The sequence below is a fragment of the Neophocaena asiaeorientalis genome, unplaced genomic scaffold, assembly GCF_003031525.2.
Source record: "Neophocaena asiaeorientalis asiaeorientalis breed wild unplaced genomic scaffold, Neophocaena_asiaeorientalis_V1.1 scaffold165, whole genome shotgun sequence".
NCBI lineage: Eukaryota > Metazoa > Chordata > Mammalia > Artiodactyla > Phocoenidae > Neophocaena > Neophocaena asiaeorientalis.
This window is the reverse complement of record NW_020173918.1, coordinates 1,986,802-2,010,999: the sequence shown is the minus strand read 5'-3', so window position 1 is coordinate 2,010,999 and position 24,198 is coordinate 1,986,802. Positions and strand designations below refer to the sequence as shown.

Sequence of the window (24,198 nt, the reverse complement as noted above, 5' to 3'; positions counted from 1 at the left end):
GGTCCGTACTAACTCACGGAAGTTACTAACGACCTTTGATGAATTTTGAATGTTTGGCAATTTGGGGTGGGGGGGGGTGGGCATAATGGCTTCTTAATTTTTTAAACTCTAATAGTGACCATTTGTAGAGCAGCCAAAACTTTGTATGTTATTTCGTTTAATCATCACCACATTCTCAGAGGGTAAGAAATAGCTGCATGCCACACATGCAAGAAACTGGAATGTAGAAAGATTGATTTGTCTAAGAAAGTAGCAAGCTTTGAATCCAAGCATATCTGTCACCAGAGCTCTAGAGCTCTTCCCATAAACCAGGCTCTTAGCTTTATAGAGTCTGGGTAGCTTATGGTTAATGTAGTTTGCTTCATGGCTGGTTATGAAATAAAACATCTGGTGCTATAGATTATGCCAGAGATGTGGTGTTTACCTTTTCTAATTGCCCTTCTCTCCCGGGGAAAGCAAAAAAAGATTCTATTTATGTGAGTTTCTCTCTGACCTTAGTGGTCACGTGCTTGTGGCACAGGTCCCTCCTGGAGGGCTGTGGTGACTCACGGTGCTGGCGGTGGGGACAAGATTCCATTCTGAAGGGCTGATTGTTGAAAAGTTGTGAAGGGCCCTTAATCACTGTTCTCACTTCTGCCACTGCCTTTTCCAAGATTGAACATCCACACATTTTTAAGTACTAAGTACATGAAAGGTTCTATAAAGTCTCCCGGAAGTGGAACACAATGACTTACTGACAAACTCCTTAAAATTCTGTAGACCTATGGTTCCCCTCAAGAGACCCCTCAGAGACTGTAGATCTACCCAGCATTCTCCTTAGATTGAATAATAGGTTTACCTTAATTTTTCGATTACTTAAAGATGCCATGGTGACTGTGAAATGCAAATTCATTTAAAACCATTACTGGGTTAATATCGGGTTGGCCAAAAAGTTCATTCAGGTTTTTCCACGACATCTTACAGAAAAACCTGAACGAACTTTGTGGCCAACCCAAATAGTAACTTCTTACCAGAAACAGTAGATCCAAAGTATGACTGTTGTCATGTGGTGGGAGAGGCAGTCCGTGAATTTTTTAAACAATTGCTAATTGATCATTTGAGATGCGGTGCAAGGTCAAAATTATGCAGATAGTTCAGAGTGAAGAGTACAAAGTATAAGTCCTTCCTGTCCCTGTTGTAAAGGTAAGTACCGTTCACAGGACTGTGTATCCTTCCAGAAACTTTTTAAACATTTTAATATGTCCATCTTTATTTTTTTGGACAAATAGGACCCCATTCTATGTATTATTTTCCAACTTTTTTCTTTAAGCAGTATTCTTAGAAATCACTCCTTATCAGTTATCTTTTTTTTTTTTTACTTAAAAAGAGTTCCTCATTCTTAAAAAGTCTGGAAATTGTTGCCATACACAATCTCAAAAAGGATTTAGAGGGCCCCCCCATATTACTGAATCAACAATTGTATGTTGAATAAGTACCATGTGTCTGACAACACGTGAGGCACTGTGAGAGATTCTCAGAAATCATTAAGGTGGTACAGGCTTTTAGGAGCTTACAGTGTAATTGGAGAGGCATAAATGAACATCTGAAGTAAGTTTCAACGTTATCTCCATGACCACTGAGTCAAAGAAACAGAACAATGTGTTAGAATATTGACAAACACTGAGAGAGGAGATGGGACTTCAGATAAATCTTGAAGGAGGGGCAACTTGAAAGGTACAGTTCACATCTACTGGGGTGAGGAAGATCACCAATGCAACAGGACTGTGGGGGAAGGTCAGAATGTCAGTTTTGGACATGCTAAGTTTGAGAGGCTTATTGGGCATCCAAGTGGAGACACACATCCAAGTATATGCAGGCAGCTCAGAGAAGTGCTCTGAGTCAGAGATATAAATTGGAGGCAGTCACCTTTAGTTAGTATTTAAAACCATCAGACTGGTTGAGATCAACGGTAGAGTGAGGGTGGACGTGGAATAGAAGAGATTTCAAGACAGCCTGGTGGCGGAGGGGGGGATAAATTGGGAGACTGGGACTGACATATACACACTACTATATAAAAAATAGATAACTAATAAGAACCTACTATATAGCACAGGGAACTCTACTCAATACTCTATAATGGCCTATGTGGGAAAAGAATCTAAAAAAAGAGTGGATATATGTATATGTACAACTGATTCACTTTGCTGTACACCTGAAACTAACACAGCATTGTAAATCAACTAGACTCCAATAAAAATTAAATTAAAAAAGAAAAAAAGCACAGACATGTCTCGGGTTGGCCTGGATCAGAGACCTAGGGGGAAGGAAGCAGCTAGGAAGTCAGGTGCTTTAATCCAGGCATGAAGGGTGAGAGCTGGGACCAGGGTAGAGGCTGGGGGTATTCTCTTTGCCTGCCACATTCTCAGATTTTATGTTATTGTTTTACAGTAGTTCAAGTTCCATGCTCTAATTAGGGACATGCGCTTAATATCTCCCACATGTATCAGCTTACATTTTACAAAGCTCAGTATTACCAAATAATATTCTATTCAGACAGCCAGTCTTTCCCCCTGCCAGGTGTTGGCAGCATCTCTTAATTAGATGTCATAATTGGATTTTGTTAATAGTTTCCTTCCTTGTACAGAACATTAATTACGAGTTTACATGAGACAAGGTCTGCAGACCTCAACTTTTCTCTTCTGATTGGATGTTCTGCCTTGACTCCTTGATTGTTACGTTTCAGACTGCTTTCAAGTGTGCCAATCCTTATTTGGGTCAATTTGAATTCATTAGTAGGTTACATCTCTTAAGTGAAGCATTTGATGCTAAACCTCAGAACCAAATCTTTAATGCAGTGCTGCTGTGACTGTGTCCATTGCTGTTAAAAAGCCATTAAAGCAGCCGTAAAGTGATTTCACACTTGGTGTATCACTTAGAGCTCGGATCCTAGGTTTTTCTCAGAATGTTGAGTTTCTAAAAGTCAGTATACCCAGAAGTCTCTAAGGAAATGTAAAGAGTCTTTAAAAAAAACAAACTGTAGTCCAGTTCCCATATCTGTTCATTGGAAAAGTATAAGTTGCCTTTACAATTTAAGAAAGAAAAATGAAATAGGTGGGCCAAAATCTCAGTAAACTCATCTAGTCTTGAGGGCAAACTCAGATCCTTGGGTGGAAACTTTCACTAGATTCCTCAACACTTACCTATCACCCCAGTACATAAAGAACCAGTGAGGGGCTACCTGGAGTTTAATTGATCATGGGCCTTCGTGGGACCATTTAGAGCAAAAATGAATACTTAACTGCACCACACGTGAGCAGCAGACCCCCAGGGTTTTAGCAATGAAACAGACACGTATGACAGGAGAAACAGGACAGTCTTGGTCGACTGTCATTTCTCAACCTCTAGATACTCAAAAGTTGGCTAAGACCACTGGGATTCCCCTCAGCTACTTCACAGGACTCTAAGCTTCTGGATGCAAGCTCAAAGCCATCAAAGGTGTACATTGCCATTTCTTTTTTCATTTCATAGGTTTTCTTCAGCTCAGGGCATTCCATTGTAAGAGCTGCCAGCCTGAGGTTTCTTAAATGTAAACCGTAGAGCTGTGAAGAGAAGCGCTCTGGGCAACTAGGGCTGCGGGGCTGATGCATGATGGCAGAATTTCTTTTCAGCCCAGTACTGACTTTCTAAGCAGTCTACACTTCTCCTCCCTGCCTTCTCCTGCCCCTTATAATGGGATGTTTGACTGATGTGACCCCTGGGGCTTTATGTAGCCACAATTCACTCTTCTTCTCTTTCTCCCTTCCCCAGTTTAATCAGCGTTCCTCTTTTCTCCAGAACAATTTTGTGGAACCCTTTCTTGTTTCTTTCATTAATTTGTTTCCATTTTGGTGTTTAAGAAGTTGTCAGTTCTTAGGAGTATTTAGGGACTTCATGAGGAGAAAAATCCATTTTTCTGGGTAATAAATTCTGTTGTGGCTGTCAGAGCTCCTGTATTATCTTTTCTTTAAAAATACTAAGAGAGGGGCTTCCCTGGTGGCGCAGTGGTTGAGAGTCTGCCTGCCGATGCAGGGGACGCGGGTTGGTGCCCCGGTCTGGGAAGATCCCACATGCCGCAGAGCGGCTGGGCCCGTGAGCCATGGCTGCTGAGCCTGCGCGTCCGGAGCCTGTGCTCCGCAACGGGAGAGGCCACAACAGTGAGAGGCCCGCGTACCGCAAAAAAAAAAAAAAATACTAAGAGAATCCTAATCTCCTAACATGGCTTTGTCCTCACCTTGCTCTTCACTTTATTCATAGGGATTTGTGTCTCTTCTTGATCTCACAGAGCTCAGCCCTCCCTCTTTTGAAAGTTTTCATTTTAATAATTTGACATTTAGACTTTCAGATGTGAATGTTATGGTTTGAATACAGTTTGAAGATGGATTTGGGTCTGAATTTCCACTCCGTCCTTATCATCTCTGACCTGTAATCCTCAGTTTTTTCCTTTACAAAATAGGGGTTTAAAAATACTTATTTCATAAGGTTCATGTGAGAATCATAAGATGTTTGAAAAGTGCTTCACACAGGGCCCAGCACAGAAGGAACTCTCAATTATTAGGATTAAAATATTTAATACTAGAGCAAACACTGGCTACGTTTCAATGAAAATAAAGTACTGTGTGTACTCTTTTAAGAAGACATCTTTAAAAAAATTTAAGTTTAATTCTTTTCACCTACCTCTTTTTTTTAATTGAAGTATAGTTGATTTACAATGTTTCAGGTATACAACAAAGTGATTCAGTTATACATATGTGTGTGTGTGTATATATATTTTTCAGAGTCTTTCCCACTATAGGTTATTATAAGATATTAAATATAGTTCCCTGTGCTATACAGTAGGTCCTTGTTGTTTATCTATTATATCTATATATCTATATAGTAGTGTGTATCTGTTAATCCGAAATTCCTAATTTATCCCTCTCCTGGCCTTTCCCCTTTGTCCACCTACCTTTTCTTGTCCTGCCTTTGCTGAAGCTCTACAATTGCTGCTTCATTGCAGTCCATCTTATTTTTTTTAAAATCCAGAAAACTTTTCAAGAATCTTTTAATTCGATCTCAAGGTGAAATTGCTGTATTTAAGGGCTGAAAGGAAAATTGAACTCAATTCCTACTTATGGGTCGATACTGTAGGGCAGTGATGCACACAGTGGGGATGAAAGGGAGGGACCAGAGGGGATGTTTGCTCCCTTTCCCGTTCTTACCAAATTTCCTCCCAGTTGGAAGACTCCATAAGGTCAGAGACCGTATCTCCCTTGGTAGGTTCTCCCTACATATTTGTTGAAGGAATGAACTCATATCTTTGTATGAACTAGCTTACCAGAGCACATTCTAACCTGACAGAGCAGCATTAAGAGAGTGGGGTTTTGGTGAGGGAGGGGATATTCTCGGTCACTTTGAGACCCTACCTCTCAGCCCAGAAAAACCATCTCAGACCCAGCTTAAGAAAAGGAGCAGAGTAACGTGACTTGCAGATCCACAGGGGCATATACTAGGCTCGCCCTGCTCTGACTGTCCCTTCTCGATTTGCTCTGCTCTGTCTCCATGCCTCCAGCTCTAGCCCTCACTCCTGTCCCTCCTACCTCCCGTCATCAGCTCGGGGCTCCCATCTCCCTGTCTGTCTCTGTCCCCTGGGCTCAGCACGGCTCCTACCCACTGCCTGGTTGGGATCCTTCTGGGTGACTCTTTGTGATGAAGGACCCCAGTGAGGGACATAAGGAGGGAGCTCAGCACTTCCAGGCTCCCTTTCTGGTTCTGCCCTGGAGGGTCTGGTTTTAAACAAGGAAAGAGAAAAAGGAGAATTTCGGAACGTGAAGCACTGCTTGAGGAAAGCTGCGACGTGCAATATGCAGTATGCGAGGCACCTCAAGAGGGATCAAGAGTCGTGTTGGAGCTGGAGGGTCCCAAGGAACACAGACAAGGGAGGCAGGAGGGTCCCAAGAGCAAATTTTAGTCATATTGTTAAGGTTTATTCATAGCTGTTTATGAGGTAATAACTGAAAATTCAGTTCAGACAATTCGCATTAAGTAGCCCACTGTGTGCCAGGCTCCGTGGGAGGGCTGAGAACACAAAGATAAGATGCCACCTTGCCCTTGAGGAATCACAGCCTACTGGAATACAAGATCCATAGACAGTGGCAGTGCCATCCTTGACCCCCAGCTGCTCCATCAGGAAACCCTACTGATTCCGTCTTCAGACAGATCTAGTTCTCACCTCCTCTGCTACACGACCCTGGTCCAAGCTGCCATCCTCTCTCACCTGGATGGAGCAATGGCCTCTTAACAGGTCTTCCTGATTCCCTCCTTGCCCATTTCGGGCTCTTCTCAACACAGCAGCCAGGTCATGGCGTCCTCTGCTTCAAATCCTCCAGTGGCTCTCCATCTCCCTCCAACTAAAACCCCAAGTCCTCACAGTGGCCCCAAAAGCCCAACCTGGTCTGGCCTACATCTCATCCTTGCTTACTCTGATCCAGCCACACTGGTCTCTTCCTGTTCCTGGAAATCCCCGGCACACCCCTGACCCAGGGACTCTGCTGGCTGCACCTTTGGCCCTTTCTCATGTTGCATCTTCTTGAAGGGCCTCCCCTGACCACCCTATTGAAAATTACACCTCCCCAAGCTCCCATCCTAGCTGCCCTGCTGGCACTGCCTGGTCTACTTTTCAGTTTTTTCCATCACACTATTACCCTCTATCATGAAATGTAATTTATTATTTATTGTGTTTATTGTTAGTGTCAGTCTCTCCTTTGTCTATTTCACTCACTGCTGAATCCTTGATGACTAGAATAGTGCCTGAGGCATAACAGATATTTAAGGACTATTTGTGGAATGAGTTAAATGGATGACTGTGATGTGAAGACAGTGAAATACACAAGATACTATAGGGGCACAGAGGAGAGGCACTTGGATCCACTATAGAAGGTTATGGAAGATCTTCTAGGGCAAGATGACGTCTACCTAAATCTTGAAGGATGAGCAAGACGCAGGTGGAGAAAAGTAAGGAAAAAATAGCCAAGCTGTGTTAAAAAGTCAGAAGGCAGTGGCTTAGTATTCTAGTTGGAGGTGGAGGGAAGCCCCTCAGAGTCAAAGGTATTCAAAGAAATACTGGAAACATGCTGGAGATTCTAAATACAAGCATTTCATTGTGTAGGGCCTGTCTTATACAATAATAAAATCAAGATAACAACAGCCAGTGCTAACATTGTTAAATCAATGTTGAAACAAATGCCCAACTGGAAGAATAATCTCCTTGTTATTCACTCCCCCAGGCAGTTTTCAGTCTAATTTCCTTTTTCAGATTATTCATTCTATTAGAGGGTTTCACTGGAACTTTCACTCTTTAGTGCTAAGTACCTATTTACTCAGGATTTCAAACAGCGTTTTGCATGCTATTACAACAAGTCAACATAGTAGAAAGCCAGATAATTTCCTTGATTGAGACCCTGGCCTGGGGTGTGACTCTGTCCTTGGCATCAGCTTTGCTCCTGTCCAGGCCATTTACAAGGTGTCATGGTCAAGAGCACATTCTTCCTTTCTGGGGCTGATGCCCTTGGCTGGAAGCAGCATTTGGAGTAGTCAGAGTACAGAGTGAGAGCCAGGAAGATGCAGGCTTGAAAGCCAGGAGAGTGCAACTTCCAGTGTAACTGGCGCCTTAGGCTAGGCAACTTAACCTTTCCCAGTTAATCTGATTTTTATAAAACGGGTCTAGGGATTCAACTTGGTGGTGACTTAGTCACTTACCCTTTCCAAGCCTCAATCATCAGATATACAAAGTAGCAGGAACAATGCCAGTGCTATAAAGGAGTTGTTAGAATTAATACAGTATTCGGAAACATCAATTAAAGGCCTAAATAGATGAACCTAGTGGTACACATTTTAACAGGGATCCATAAAACTCTTCTCAGTGATACGCTTCCGTGGCTGTTCACCAGAAGCTTCAGTAAGATGCGTCTACTCAAGAACTCTTTCTATAATAAGTGTAGCAATTGCACAAGTAATTGTAAATTACTTTTACAAGTAATTTGTAAAAAAAAAAAAAAAAAAAGTAAATTGACCTTTACGCTTTACGAGCAATTTCCTTGCTTGTTAATTAAGAAACCTACTGAGTTTGATTGGAATGAAGCACACATCTGGGGATGGGAAGGGGCTGGCGGGGGAGGGGGGAGATAAATGGTAGAGAAGCCAGATCCAGTTCAATACAGAGTGTTGATTAGCACTGGGAGAAAAGCATCAAGTTAAGAACTGAAACAATATGAGGATGAGTTCACCAAAGGCAGCTTCTCCTACTTCACCATTTTCCAGGGAGCTTTGACGCTGATATAGTCCTGGGGTCATATGATGGCATGAGGGGCGAGTGAAATAATGACAACAAGGGCCACAACAACCACTACAGGAAGAGCTAACATGTACTGAACATTTATTATTCCCCTGATGCTCTGCAAAGTGCTTCATATGCATCCACTCACTTGCCCTCGCAGTAACTAGATACTATTAATCTCCATTTTTCAGATGAAGTAAATAAAGTTGAGAGCCTGGACTGTTTCTCAAGGCCATGGCTAAAGATGGCAGAGGTGGGACACACACCTCCCGTCTATCTGATTCCCAATTGCTCTAAATCAACTTGCCAAATGAGTAGAATCATCCACTGTACCAGACAATGTTTCTGGGCCCCGAGGAGGCAGCGGAGAAGCTGTCCTCACGGAGATCGCATTGCTCAGTTACTCACCATGGTGCCAGTATATTCTTTCAGCTTGGCCTCAGAAATGGCCTTTTTGTGGTGGCGGAAGAGGTCTCTGAGGAAGTTCTGTGACATCAAGAAAAGAGCTGCATTTTATCTAGTGAGCAAATAAATCTGAAAATCTCAAGAGGCTGTACTTTAAGAATTGTGATCCGTTTGTTTTAGGAAGGAACTGAAATGCATTTAGCAAGCAATAAATCCAACATACAGTTTCTAAACATGAATCAGTTTTTTTAAGTAACAAATTCATATCCATGTTTCTTGGAAACACAGAACTCAATCTCATGATACACATATATCAAATTCCCAGCGATGAGCAAACCCGCCCTTCACCCAGACACAGCTCCTGGCAACACTTACACAGAGCTCAGCAGCTGATATAAAGCCACTGCTGTCAGCATCATATTTGCGCCAAATCTGAAATACACAAAAGCCATTCATCCATTTACCCTCAAATAATTTGGGGTCAACTTACGCTGCTGTCTACTATGGTTCAGCATCTGATAATAGTACTTACCTGGGTGCAACTAAGACTTTGCATGGAGAATTTTAGGCTTCCTTTGGTGACAGCTATTGTTTGGGCAGAACTCACTAGAAATGACTCACTGCATTCACTTGGAGCCACTTAGGACCACAGTGCACTCACTGAAAGGGAGCTATGGAAAGTTCAAAATGGAAAGATATCAAGGGATGGCCTTCAGTGGGAGGCAATATGGCAAACCAAGAAATCTTCTTTGTACTAAATTCCTAAAACGCAGAGTACTCTAAATAACAACTCTTTACATACATAGCTCAGCTGGCAAGAAAGCGAGGGGACTTCTAAGAGGTCCAACATGATAGGAAAACACAAAACAGAAACCAGAGTCTATCCTAGGTACACCTACTGACCTCTGATAACTTAGCCTGCAGCTTTATCAGGAAACTGCACACAAGGTAGACAGGAGACAAATCGTAGGGCCACCCAAGGTGGGAAGTCAAACTGAGGCACCTACGTAAGACTAAAACCCAGAACAGCAATAACCTTAATGCAAAGGTGAACTTCCCCAAAATAAATTGCATGGCAGAAAGGGCCCCTAAGGAATCTTGCCTTTGTGGTCTTGGCTCCAGGTAAAGGGAATAAAACATCTCTGATAATTCCCAGTAGCAAGCCAACCCTTTCATTGGTTTAAGAACAGCATTCATGGGATTTCCCTGGCAGTCCAGTGGTTAAGACTCTGCGCTTCCAATGCAGGTGGCTCGGGTTCGATATCTGCTCGGGGAACTAAGGTCCCACGTGCTGTGCAGTGTGGCCAAAAACCAGCATTCATCCAGCTGAAGACACAGTTACTAAAACTGGAAGACAGAACAGCTGAATATTTTTAAGGAAACATTGAACTGCTTTCTTTAGTAAATGGTGTGATTTTGACCACCTCTGATTTTTCCATATCCAAGCCTCACAAGTTAACAAGTTTCCTAACTCCTATACAGAAGGAAAAAGTAGCATTAAGTATTTTTTTTTAATTGACAGATGTTTCATTGTTATAGAATGGGTTTCCTGAGTCATCAACTGCAGGGACCTTAATTCTAGATCACAACTAGGGTCCTGCCTGAATATCCTGCAGGGATAGTAGGAGATGCTGATACTTAGTGAGAAGTGTTCAGAAACATTGCCCCTTTCAGTCCCTGTCACCAACGTTTCTGCCTGAATCTAACCAGGCTTAGAAAATCAACTGGTTAAATGTGATTTATATCCTAACTTTAATGGTGTGACTATACCAGAGCTAAGAATGAGAATTTCAAATAACAAAAACATTTTAACCTGCTTTTTTATGCTGTTCTCCAAACATTTTCCATCTAAATTATCTTACAGTTTTACTGCAACTGAGCTATTGGTGGGCCAAAGATCTTTATGTGACTACTATATATGCCTGTCTTTAAAGAATGAAAGCAAAAAGGTTTCCAGGCAAACAAAAACAGAGTTTATTACCAACAGACTCTTGGTAAAGGATATACTCCAGGAAGGAAGAATACAAAGGAGGAAAATCTAAGATGAAGAAGGAATGATGTACAAACACAATGGGAAACATGGGCAAATGGAAACATCTTGTTAGCATAAAATTTGTGGGATTAAAGAAAACAAGATAGAACTAATATTCTGGACAATGATGGCAAGTGAGCTGATAGCTAAAGTGTCTTAAGGTCCTGTAGTTCAGGGGGAATATAAAGACATTAAGGTAGGATTTCTTAAAAATGTAGGAGAGTACATAGGTTATAACAAATTTAATTTTAAAAAAAGAATTCAAGAATCCAAAATATTTTTTTAATTGGGTAGAGAAAGAGAAAGCACTTCTTTACAGAAGAAATTGACAAACTAGAAGGGAGGGAGGAAAAATGGAGAAAGTTTTTAATTTTTTTTAAAGTTGGAAATGGCATTATGGAACCTTTCTTTTTCCCATTTCTCAAGATTATTCAAGCCTACACAGGCAGAACATTTTAATACTTTCTGCTGATTATAAAAGCAAGTCACATTTATTGTACGAAATTACTGAAATATAAAACACTACAATCTTCTGAAATTCCTACCCCAAGAAAGGGGGTGTTTCTATTATATATGTGACAAAATGAAGGGGAAGTCATATGACCTACACACTTGGGTAGTCTATTATTTTCATTTAAAATTTTCTGTGAGCATTCTTAAACACAACTAAAGTTATTTTGAAAATGTCATTTAAAATAATCTGTAAATAATGGAATAATGATTCGACACAATTGGAAAATACAGAAGTACAGAGAGCATAAAGATTATCCAGAATCTTACCCCTAAAAAACCCCAATATTTATCTAGTGTGTATTTACCCGTTGTCTTATTTACAAGGGTGTTAGGGTAAATAATTTTTTAAGCAGAGTTAAGATCATAACGCATATACAATTTTGTTTCCTAACACCATAATGCACTTCCTTCTTGTCATTAGATAGTCTTTGAAAACTTGATTTTCAGTGATGCATAAAGTTCCCCAATGGGGTTTTTCTCTCATGAATCTCCAGGGCCTAGAACAGTTTCTGGCATACTGCAGGGGCACATAAGTATGTGTGGAATGAATGAATTGTATGAATGTATCATAATTTACCTAATTTTTCTTTCATTGTTAAGCATTTATGTTATTTTCAGCTTTAACTATACTAAGTAACAGAAATATTTAATGTACATCATTGTGTAGAAAACTTGTCTGCATCTCTGATTATATCCTTAACATAGATGCTTGGAGAAGTAGAATTATTGAGTCAAGGGGTAAAGATTTTTTTAAATTAACTCTGGATTATGAAATTTTGAAGAAATCGCTTTCCGTAGAATTATCCCAGTACGCGTGCCTGTCAGGATAGCATGAGCAACAGTCTCAGCCCTTGCTTGCCAGTGCTGTATCTTTTTGTTGATCCTCTTAAAATCCTTGCCACTTTGGAAAAGTTAGTTGTTTCTAATTTGCATTTCTTTGGTTACTGTTATATATCAATTTTCTATTCATATTTCTTCTGTGAATTGTCTACGCAAGTGCTTGCTCCATTTCTCATAACTTCCACTTGGCCAGAAGATAAATAAATTAGTGCACAAGGGTGCTAAGTTATTATCTCCTAAGTGGAGACCTGGTAAGTCTTTCAGGAATGGGGCCCTGGGCGCAGGAGCTGTCTTGAATCTGCCGCTCTGGCCTTGAAGACACCCTGCTCTGCCTTCCCTGGTCTTTTTTCACCCACAGACAGTAACACCTAGAGGCTGAAGGAGGAGATAAGAGGAGCCATTGATTCTGCCTTTTGGTTTTATTCTGGCACAGATTGCGAAGAGATGCCTGCTGGCTGGATCAGCCCTCTATTCAAAACTAGAATTAGTCGCCAACATTTAAAAATAAGTAGTTTCGGGCTTCCCTGGTGGCGCAGTGGTTGAGAGTCCGCCTGCCGATGCAGGGGACACGGGTTCGTGCCCCGGTCCGGGAAGATCCCACATGCCGCGGAGCGACTGGGCCCGTGAGCCGTGGCCGCTGAGCCTGTGCGTCTGGAGCCTGTGCTCCTCAACGGGAGAGGCCACAACAGTGACAGGCCTGCGTACCGCAAAAAAAAAAGTAGTTTCCCATAGAGTCTAGATGCCTAGGCTGCATTCTCAGAAGGCAGCAGGTGGCTGGAGCTCACAGGACTCTAGGCTCTTGATGGGCATGTGCTCTCCAGGCTCCACAGCCCCCTCCCTACCCTCCCATTACATGCCTCAGGTACCTGCCGGGCCCCTCGTCTAAGCCTTCCTCTAGCCCAGGCTAAGGAGTTTGTCAGCTCAGGGGCAGCCCGGGTCAGCACACTGAGAGAGCACATTGGGGCTTGGGGCCAAAGTCCAGGCTCGACACAAGGGCTTTGCGTGGTCTTGTCTTCTGTGGACAGCTCTCCCTTGGGGACTGGGCAGGAGTGGTGGCAGCCACAGCAGGTGGCTGGAATCCTGGCCTCATCCTCCATAGAGACACAACCAAATGCTTACCTGCATAAACTCCACACTGCTGTCCAAGGGGGTTTCCCGGCGAAAGAGCAGAAGAAAGTTTTCATCCTCGGGCAGGAACATGCAGGCAAGCTAAAGGAAAAGGGGGAAATAGCAGCTGGTGACACTGGCCGTTGCTCCGTGGGTAAAAGGCATCAAGGAACATATTAGAGGGCAGAAGGGCTTGGATCTCTCAGGATGGAGAGCCCAACACGTAGTTCCGCGCCCTTGATTGTCATTTTGGATTTATTGATTCTTTCAAGAAGTACTGCACCCTTCTAGGTATGAAACACTATGAGTATCTGTCTTCCATGAGCTTACAATCCAAAATAATAATAATCATCTTTATTATTATTTAATAATAAATGTGTTAGTGCTTAAAATGTTCCAGACCTTATTCTGAGGCTCCAATTTTATATTAACAACTCTATAATTATAGTAGAAAATAAAAATACCCAGTAATTTTTATATGTGCCATGAATTGTTCTAGATATTTATATATGCTAACTCATTTAATCCTAACAACCTATAGGGTGCATAACACATCATTATTATTATTTATTCGTTAAGGAAACTGGGCTTCACAGAGATAAGGAGCTTGCCATCATTATGTAGTTAGTAAGTGGTGGAGTCAGGACCTCAACTAAGCCCACACTTTTAACCCCTGTGCTGTGCTGGTGAGATGCTGTCTGTACAGATCACTTCGGTGCCATACACAAAATCAGGAATGATTGCTGTCCGGCTTGATTCTTGAGTTGGCTATGGTATATATTCTTTTATATTATTAGCACCTGTATGATACTTTCAAAGTTGGTTCACTTGTGGTAAATTTAACCATCCAGCCATCTATATGAGCACCAGTTCTACTGACTGACTTCCCTTGCTCCCATGAACAAAGGTAACATGTCTTCCCCTATGTGATGGTAATACTTGTCTCAGCTCATAGGCACGTTTGGCTGCGTTCTTTGCCAAACCTATGGTATTTCAGTGTATACTGTCTCCTCTCTGAATTGTCCCCCATAAACAATGGCCATTTCTTCTATAACCATAGTTCTCCCAGCATCTTGTTCAGTGCTACAGAGGTAGTCCAGAGCAAAGGCTTCTGCTAGGTTGTAGGAATGATTAGCCCACACTCCCGTTCATATTCTCTAGTTGGATGTAGGTCAGCTCAAGGGCACATCGCGTTAATAACAGCTGCCATATGTTGAATACCTACTACGTGGCAGGCACTGGCAATGTACTTTTCATCTATCATCTCATTAAATTCTCACACCAATCCTTCAGGTAAATATAAGTATTGGCATTTTAATACGAATGGGAGGCAGCACAAAGCAGTATGTGGTTGGCTTTAGTGTGGATCCTTCCTTCTCCGTATTCACCTATTATTTGATCTTGGAAATGTAATTCATACCTCTGTGCCTCAATTTCCTCGTTTGTAAAATGGAGGTAATAATATTTATATCCTGGTGCTTATGTGAAGACTAAAAGTCAGGTGAGGCACTATTTATAAACTGTTTAGCAAAGTCCCTGGTACCCATTAAAAATTTAGTCCGTGGTAACTGCTCTGTGGATGAAGATGATGAACTTGAGGCTCAGAGACATGAAATCACTTGGCCAAGGTTTCATATTTCACCTGTCGACTTTGTGTTTTTCCTACCCACCACACAAGGTGAGCTGCGAGCTGCTCTTCAGGACTAAGTGTGTTTTCGCATGGGGTGGCACAGGCTGAGAAACCAAATTAAAATGTAATTCACCAGCCCTAAGTCTCTAGAACGCACTCCGTCTTCAGTTTGACCAGAGTGGCACAGAGGAGCCCTGGACAAATCAAGTGCACAGATCATCCCCAAGCTTCACTTTGGCTCTTAGATGCGACTCCTTTCCCATTGTGTTTTGTGCCAAAATAGCTCAAATGTGTGCAGGTGAGCTGATTTTATGTCACAAGTACCTGTAATTGGAGTAAGAGAAACGGCCGGTGGTATAGCAGGAGACAGTAGGAGAGACCTTGCTACTCTTTACACTCACAGACTCATGAGGTTTTAAGGGGACCAAAGCAGTCCTATACCATCAGCTTCTCTACAGACAACCTCAGTTATGCTCATTGGCAGGACTCCATGACAGAATGGTTGGCACGGATGCCAAAGTTTTTGCGAAGTTCCCAATTGCTTCAGGAAGGTCTACCAGTAATTGGTAAGATAATGGCATAGTTTTTCATTATTTACCATGTTTCACTCATTTATTATTAAGTTAACAAATATTTATTGAGCGCCACTATACGCTATGTTCCGTTCTATGGGCTAGAGAATGTAACTGTGAACATGTAATTATGAATAATTTGGTATTTCTACCTTGATGCTTACAATTACTTTTCCATTAATCAATACACTGATACATTTACATCAATTATAGTGCAATTATTGGTTATATAAATAATTTTTGCCTTTTAGTGAAAATTTTGGAAACAGCTACACTCATAAATCTGGAGTTTAGCTTAGTAGTTTTCTGAAAAGGCAGCCTCCTGGTGTGAACACGTCTATTTTTTTATAAGAAGACATAATCTTGCCTTGTTATCATAACTTTTTGAAGAGAAATTACTATTTTCACCAACAATATTGACTAAGTATGACATCATTAAGAGACTAGCTCTTCAGGTTTCAGGTCATATGTCTAGCAGGCAGTTTTGTCTATGAAATAAATATCTTACTTTCATAGCAGCTCATTTTTATGTATGGACTTATAACTCTATAGAATAAACCTGTATAGATTCATACCTATAAGTGGGTTACAACTTAATCCAGTGCCACTTACTGGCCATACGGTGCTAGGAAAGTAACTTAGTTTCCTCATCAGTAAAATAGAGCTAATGTTCCATGTCCATCTTCTATAGCTACTGTGGGGATAAAGTGACATAATATGTGTGGAAATCCTTTCTAAACTGGAAGCCTTTTTGTAACTGGAAGGAAAAATTATCAGGTTAAAGATAGACTGTGCCTGGCACTGCATGTCTAACACAGTTCCTTGCTTCAGTAGGTACTTAATAAGTGTGGCTTGAGTTGAAGTAGAGGCGGCTGCTTTCTGTTTTGTTTTTAATGATGTTCACGGACTGATCTTTCCAATCTCCATTGGGAACTGATACTGAACTTTAAACTCATTTATTGTCAGTACGTTTTCTCTTATGTCAAGGTTGAATGTGAACAGGACACTGTGGAAGGAGACAAATATTAGATCAAGTAACTGAAAAGCCTCCAGCATATCAATTCCCCAATTATAAAATAAGTATAAATATTGATTGACCTAAATAAAATGATGGAAGCATCATATACTCTTTGTTATTAAGCTGATGAAAAAGGAAAAGTGAGTACTTCAGAAATGTTATGTAACCCAGCTGCCTTGCAGAGGGTTCTAATTTTCCAATCAAACGTAAAACTTTCATTATCCTTCAGAGAAAATTATAGCCCAAGGAGGTACAGTCAAGAAAGTTACAGTCATAAAAGGTACCTCTTTCATCTGTATGCGACCGTCTTTAGAGACATTGTGGGCAGCCGTAAATTGTTCTTTCATCTTCTGCACATTTTCTTCCATGACTGCATCCTGCAGTGGGCCAGACAGAACCACATTAAAGCCACTGAGATTCCAAAAGTGTAGTTAGGATATCAAATATTCAGAGCACATAGCCTGATAATTACGTTAGTCTAACCTGGAAAGTAAGTTACTTAGCCACTGAAAGTGATCCCACCAAGTTGCACACCAGAGAGAGAGAGAGAGAGAGAGATGGAGATTTCTTAAACAAATAACCACTAATCAGAATCCTAACTAGGTAAGACTTGTAGCTAGTGAGCTCCTGAAGTATGAATGAAGAGAAGCTTAGAGACTAGACTATTGATAGAATGCATTTGAACATCATTCTATATTTGGTTGTGACAAAAGATTGTCTTATAATGAACATATAAACTTTCTTCCCAAGAACTCAGAGGGTTTTTTTTATTCTTTTCTGATTGAAAAGTCTAGCTCCTCTGGGTCCCCAGTTTGCTAGAGTTTATTCTTTTAATCTTGGTCTCACCAAGGAAAAGAATAATTAGGGGAAAATAAAGAGGAAACCAAAGAAATAATCATTGAACTACTGAAGACGTCACATATCTCTTCCTTGTACAGCCTTTTCCATTAAATTGTTCTTCACCCGTGGACGGCAGGGTTATTACAAAGAAAGGTGACAGGTATAATCAACAATGGAGAATGAATTTTGATGTAGGGGCCGAGAGGCACAGATACTCTCAAACAGTGCCGTATTCCTAGACTTCAGACTAGATCAGTTATACTAAATTTATTCTCCCTAATACTACTACACTATCCCTGCCAACCAGGTTTCCTCATTTGACACTCCACTAAGTATCGAGAAATCAGCCTCTTTAGTCTTGGCGCCATAGATTGTGTGGCTTGTATGAGTGTGTACATGCATTGTACAGGAAAATCACAATGGAAATCACGCAAGAAAGTGGGTCTTCACTTTGAATTTCAGCTTGGCCTTTGACCTTTAGTTTGAAGGCACAGAAACTTGACTTCCGTCCTCTCAGACCTCTAACTCCAAAGTCCATGATTATCCCTTGGACCTAAAGCAAAAGAGTCTAGGGCTCCCTCTGTTGTAATTTCCCATCAGCACCAACCCTGCTCGCCTTGTCTGAGACTCTAGGCCCCAGCAGGGTATTTATCATCTCTGAAGCATTGAAACAGGCCCAGGATGTGCTACAATCTGTACGTGAAGAATGCATACACAGCCCCAGAAAGCAATGCTATGCAACAGACTGGCTAGATCTGGACCTGGTTCAGAGGCCAGTTCTGCGTATTTGAAAAGACGAAAGGCGGAGATAAGAGGGGGGTGAGTAACAGAAGCAGCAAGGGCAGCCGATGGTTCCATTAGGTCAATCCCCTCAGAGGCTGTGAGGACCAGGTAATTACAAGCAGGCCGGCTGCTCTCCAAGGTTGACTAGCAGGCAGCTTGCTGTTAGAAATCTTCAAATTCCTTCCCCCAAGGTCTCTGTGACTCGCTAATCAGGGGAGGAAAGTAGAGCTATTCAGGCCTCTGATGAACTGCTTGTCACACTTAAACACCAGAGTGAGGGGCAGCCTGGTCACGGAGGCCCCTCTGCTGCTGCTTCTGTACTCAGTGGGGCGTCACTGATTAAAAGTAGGTGTCACAAGTGGTGATTATCCCTCCGCTGAGAGGGACGTGTCCTCTTGTTAAGGACATACTTAAGGCCTATTCATTTCTCAGCAGGAAAAAAAGTCCAGAATTAGGAACAGTTTCCTTAATCATACTTGTCCCGGTATCACGGAACGCCCAGTGAAGGAGTCTGTAACTATGTTCCCTGGGGTAATGCCTCAGCATTTTGAAAGGAAACAATGGCAGGTGACAGCATTTCTGATTAACAGTTTAAACAGCTTATCCCCTGGCTCCAAAACCTCTCTCCTTTGCCAAGTGCTGAGGAGAGGTACCTGGGGCTACAGCCACAACTCAGCAGGACTGGCCTAATTATATTACGGTCCCCTGTCTGATAGGTAATCACTGTTCCTGGAGGGAACAGAGTGAAAGAAGATGCAGTGCGACTCAGGGTGCTTTTAAAATGCAAGACCCCAGACAGACCCCCAAATGTACTGAAATACCCAAGAGGTGGGACCTGGGGCTTTGCATGTTAACGCAGTTAATTCTTAGGCACACCAAAATTTTATTTTCACTGGCCTAAGGACTCTGCAGCTTTCCAACCCCTTCGCCTCTGGACTCAGGAATGCCTGCACTGAACACAGTTGCACAGCAGACTGGTGAGTCATTTGTTGTTTCCTTTCCTCCAAGGACCATGCCTGTCCATGTGTGAGAAGGTGAGGCCATGGGCCAGATCTGAGGGAGGGGTGATGACAAGATCAGGCAAGCTACGGGAGATGGCATCCACCTTCTCCCTCACTAATGGGAACGATGCCTTTGAAGTCAGCCCAAGCCCCAGAAGAAGGCAGCTCTCAGTGTCCTCAGTCTAGAGCAGACCCCAGAGTTTGAGTAGCCCTACCCCTCATTCCATGACTGAAAATTAGACACTTTCAGTTTCAATAGTGACAGCAACTTTTCTCCTCCTTTAAATCACTAAAGCAAGGAGCTTTCTGAAAAGGCGTGAAGTTCCAAGTCTCTGGGGTTTAGTTTCTGACCATCCAGTTTATTGCAAGACTTTGAATGGTTTTGCCTCCGTCTTTTTGTTTTCCTCAAATACTCCTGTCATGTTTGACAAAATGGCGTCAGACCCATGGGTTCTGGAATGACACAAGCCTTTGCATTTACAGTAGTAAGTGGCAGCAAAGCAGAGAAACAGAGAGACAGAGAGATAAGGGAAGGAAAGAGAAAAGGAGAGGAGAGAAACTGATAAAAGAAATGAAGGGCAAAGAGAGATAGGAAAGAGAAGAAAAGAGAGGAGTGACAATGAGAGAGCTTGAGAAACAGACTGAAGATAGAAAGCAGGAGAAACAGAGACAGGAGAAGGACAAAGACAGATGGAGAGACATGAGAAACAGCTGAGAGAGAGACAGAGAAGTCACAGAGAAAGTCAAGGGATGATGGGGAAGAAAAATGATGGGAGAGGAGAGCCATGAAACACAGAATGAGAAACAGAAATGGGCAGAAACATAAGAGAAAGAGATCAGAAGAGAGATAGAAAACGAGAGGCAGACGGGCTGCGGGCGAGAGAGGGTGACTACGAGTTCTGTGTGTGGCTGTTAGAGGCAGATGGCAGCCTCTCTTATTCTGAGCTGACTGCCCTTCCCCCAGAAACAGCGTCCCCAAGCTGCTTGTTCTCCGCACTGGGCTCCTATGTGAAAGTGTGATGCACTCCAGTATTCTTCCATGTAAGCAACTATGCCTGAGGATAAGCTGTGGCGAAATTCGTTTTAAACACTGTTGTCTCCAGAGCTACTCCTCTTACCATGTATCCCCTGATGGAGTCTTTACCAGGTTATCCCAGCCCCAGGCTTGTGCGTCTATGTGTGCATTTTTCCTCTGCTTTGGTACAGGGCTCATCAAAAGGTAATCTGCATCTCTCAAGGCCAGATTTACCATCAGGGAGGGATATGGACACTGGATGGATTGGTTTACATTTATACTTGGGCTCTGGGAATGTTTATTATTTTCTGGTTTGCCATTTCCTAAGTAATTTGTAACCTTTCTAACAAAATGAAAAATGCTTTTGAATGGTTTGTTTGTGGTTTGCTATCCAAGTAATATTAAAGGCACTAAACACCCAGAGCCTCAAAAGTTCTTAACATCTTTTCCACCTTTCTGAGCAAAGTGAGCTACCTTATCTCTAGGTTTAAATCCATTAGCAGAGACATAACCAAGGAGACGTTCAAAACAGTGTTGTTTGAATCTACAGTTAAAATCTCTGAGTGGATGACAAATGTCACACTAAAAGTCAGTGACCAGCATGTCAAATGCTACAGCTGAACCTCATAAAACCTACCTAAATCCCTCTGTGCTGCTAGGAGAGGGAGGAAAATTACATGCAAGGAAGAAAAGAGGTCAGATGCGATTAATAGGTACAAATCAACATAAGACTTGGATGCTTTTTAGAATTCACTAAGAGAACATAAATTAATGCTTAGTGGCACAAGTACTTACATCAGTACAAAATTTCGGCAACATGTGGTAAAAGAAAGCATCCAGCTCCTTCTCTTCTATGTAACCTTTTTCTAAATGCAAGAAGGTGTCCATAAATAATAGTCACTTACACAGAATAACGTGTGACATTTAGTATTTAACACTTAACATCTAAATTTGTTTTTAATCTCAAATTTGCAAAATCCCCATGGACACTATCGTAACTCTAAAGAAGTGCTAGTATCTACCTCTAGATGACATGGATATGAATAGCAAATACACATTTGAGAGTCAATGCTTTGTGCTGTGGTTTGTACAAATAGTGGGGAAAGGAAAGCTATTTATACATGAATTTTAATCCACAAATAAACATGAGTTTTAGAATAAACTCTAACCCAAGGATTTTGCAGTCTTGGAAAAATTTAAGAGATGTAAGTATTGAATCTTAGTTTGCAAGGTTTAAGTGCACACTTTAGATATTTCCTTTATGTTTCTTTTTTTAATGAAGACAAAGCAAATGTAAGTAGTTCTTTTCAAGTAGTTTTTTGGGGAGTGAGGGTAGTGTCTTTTTGAAAGCTGATAAAATTCACCCTCTCTTTGAGAGACTGGGGGTTACACAACAAAGTCATTGAGTAAAAATGAGCATTTGAGTAAAAATGTCATAGAGGGCTGACTTCAGATACCCGAGTGTCAGCCCACAAGCCTCTAATATATAAAATATTTGTCATTATATATACGGTATATCACTACACACACACACACACACACACACACACACACACACACACGTTGGGGGGTTGGGGCCGGGGTGTAATTTCAGGTCCCTCCTCCCACCCTGAACGTTCACAAGGTATCAAGAAGTGCAGCTCCAGTATACCAAACGTCTGTTAGGTATACTGCGTTAGGTATATTGCATTAACAGCGCTGGAAGACAACTTTCTGCAGGGAAAGACGTATGGGGAAGAGGAAGCTCTAGGTCCTTTCAGCAAGGCTGTACAGGTGGCTTGTTTTACTCACCCTCCGAGTCAAAGCTCTGCCAGACCTGCCAGAAGCCAGCGGCGTCCGAGCGCCCCTGAGTCGGTTCGCGGGTGCTGTCCATGGTATTGACAACGAAGCGCAGGCACCGGCCGGCAAGAAACACCTAGAGAACTTTGATAAGGACTCCTTTACGGTATCTTCGGACACTCTTGCCAGCTTCTTTCGCCCTCTGATTTTCTTTGAGCACCAGTCTGAGGGGCGGGCACGGGGGCAGCTGGCGAGGCAGCTGCTGGCGCCTTAGCGTCGCTGTGCCGTCCCCAGGGCCCCACCGCGGACTCTCGGGGAAACCAGCTGCTGGGAATCCGCCCTGCTCAGGCGCGTCGTCCCTGACCCGCCCCGCGTGCGCTGTCGGTCCTGGGCACATCCAGCGGGGAGCTCTTGTCTGCCTCAGCGCCGTGGGGAAGTGGGGGAGAAAGGATCTGTCTCCGGGCGGTCATGGTTCACTCTTCTTGCCCTTTAACCTGTTTGTCAGACTCGGAGAAAGTATCCCCCTTATGTTTCACTCACCTTCCAAACGTGTCTCAAGGGGTTTTCTAGAGACAGCTCCCCCATTTAGAGGGTTGGAAGGGTGTCAGTGTTAGGATCCTTTGGCCTGATGATTTAGAAATGTCGTGTGTGGGGAGGGTGGGTGTGAGGAGGAGAGAGGTGATAGCGCTGGGGTGAGAAAGAGGTTACCAGTAAGCAAGGAGTCAGCAGGGCGATTACTGAGCTCTGATTGTAGAGGGCATGCACGTTGCAGAGCTATAATGCACTATAAGGACTTGCATCTAAATAGAGATTCTGCAGACCACAGATTCTGTGGTCTAAATCAGGCTATTAAGATGCTGAAGGAAGTTCATACTGTGCCACGCTCTTCCAGGAAAGGATTGTCTAGGGGGAGACATGGTAGCCGACTGCAGAGTTCTTAGTAGAAGTTTAGATGGTTGTGTTTGGCTCCTGAGAACCACACTAAGACCAGAGGAAAAACCATTTGGAAGAACACAGAGCTCTCGTGATCAGAATTGTTCATAACTTGACTGGATGTTTTGTGAAATAGTAAGCTGAGTGATACTGATGGCTTCTGACCATGTGCTTAGAACCTTTTGTTGAGGAATCTATAGAAGGAGCTTGGGCAATAGGAGAGTTGGACCAAATATCGATCTTTATGGCACTCTAATGCTGATATTAACATTTAATATTATTTTTTAAAAGCACATGTACATAAGCCACCTAAATTAGAGTATTTAAAAGAACATGACACTAATGGTCAGACAGTCCCAGGTTAGGATCCCAGCTCCATCACTTACTAGCTTCGTGACCTCCATCATTAGCTCTCATCTCTAAGTCTCGGTTTTCTCAACTGTAGAATGAGGATTATAATAGCTTTGGAGAGTTGCTGTGAGGACCAAAGCCACTCTCAACAGTGCACAATAAATTGTAATTGTTGTGGTCTTGTAGAGGATAAGAGGTGACTATATTATAAAAAAAAAAAAGTTTAGAGAAAAAAACCAAAGTCTGAGAAACTGTCACAGCCGAGAGACGTCCAAGAAGACATGATTAAGTGAAACATTGAAACATTGTATCCTGGTGGTATCCTAGAGCAGAAAAAGGACATTAGGCAAAAACTAAGAAAATTTGAATAAAAAAGGACTTTAGGTAATAATAATAATAAATTATGTAGAAGCAAACAGGTCTGGGCTTAGGGCCAGCTTTGCCTCTTACTAGCTGTGACATTAGTCAAGTTACTCAAAAGAAGCCTCACTTTCTTTACCTGTAGAGGAAGATAATAGTAGTATTTGCCTTGTATTACTATCGTAAAGTTTAAATGAAAAAAATTCTTATAAACCTCTAAGCACATAAAACACAGTAAACATTCAGTGTAGGTTAGCTACTAAAATGATGAATCTTCCCTGCATACACATTTGGAAGATGGTGATATAGACTTCAGGATTTTTGAGGAATGTGGCTTAGGTTGAAGGAAGAAAAACAATATCTTCACTCTTGGGGAAAATGTTGGGTACAAAAATTGGAGAACAAAGTAGGAGGAGAAGATAAGGGACTCAGTATCCATATATCCACATATCACATGTGGTCCTGGGAAACTATTGGATATAATGTCAAACATCAGTCAGGAAGACTGATAAATATGAACTCACAAGGTTGGTGACTGTTTTCTGATAAACAGTGGGAAAAAAGAAAACACAAGGCAAACGTCAGCAGTAATAACGTCTAATGTAGTGGATGGTTAAATGATGTTAAGTCACTATGATAGTCTTTGCTACATACACAGGAATCTTGATTTTCAAGCCTGAGGACACACAA

The 24,198-nt window shown here is 42.1% G+C and overlaps 1 protein-coding gene across 1 annotated transcript in view; it reads right to left on the bottom strand.

The window, feature by feature from the left end:
• Positions 1-22,061, bottom strand: part of SCGN (secretagogin, EF-hand calcium binding protein) — a 35,238-nt gene extending 13,177 nt beyond the window's left edge. The window contains exons 1-6 of the mRNA XM_024751991.1: positions 21,877-22,061; positions 20,881-20,951; positions 16,731-16,823; positions 13,239-13,328; positions 9,110-9,166; positions 8,738-8,815 (exon numbers count right to left, since the gene is read on the bottom strand). Coding sequence (XP_024607759.1) covers positions 8,738-8,815; positions 9,110-9,166; positions 13,239-13,328; positions 16,731-16,823; positions 20,881-20,951; positions 21,877-21,958 — 471 coding nt within the window. The 5' untranslated portion in view covers positions 21,959-22,061. The remainder of the gene's footprint in view (positions 1-8,737; positions 8,816-9,109; positions 9,167-13,238; positions 13,329-16,730; positions 16,824-20,880; positions 20,952-21,876) is intronic.
• Between the last annotated feature and the right edge of the window lie 2,137 nt (positions 22,062-24,198).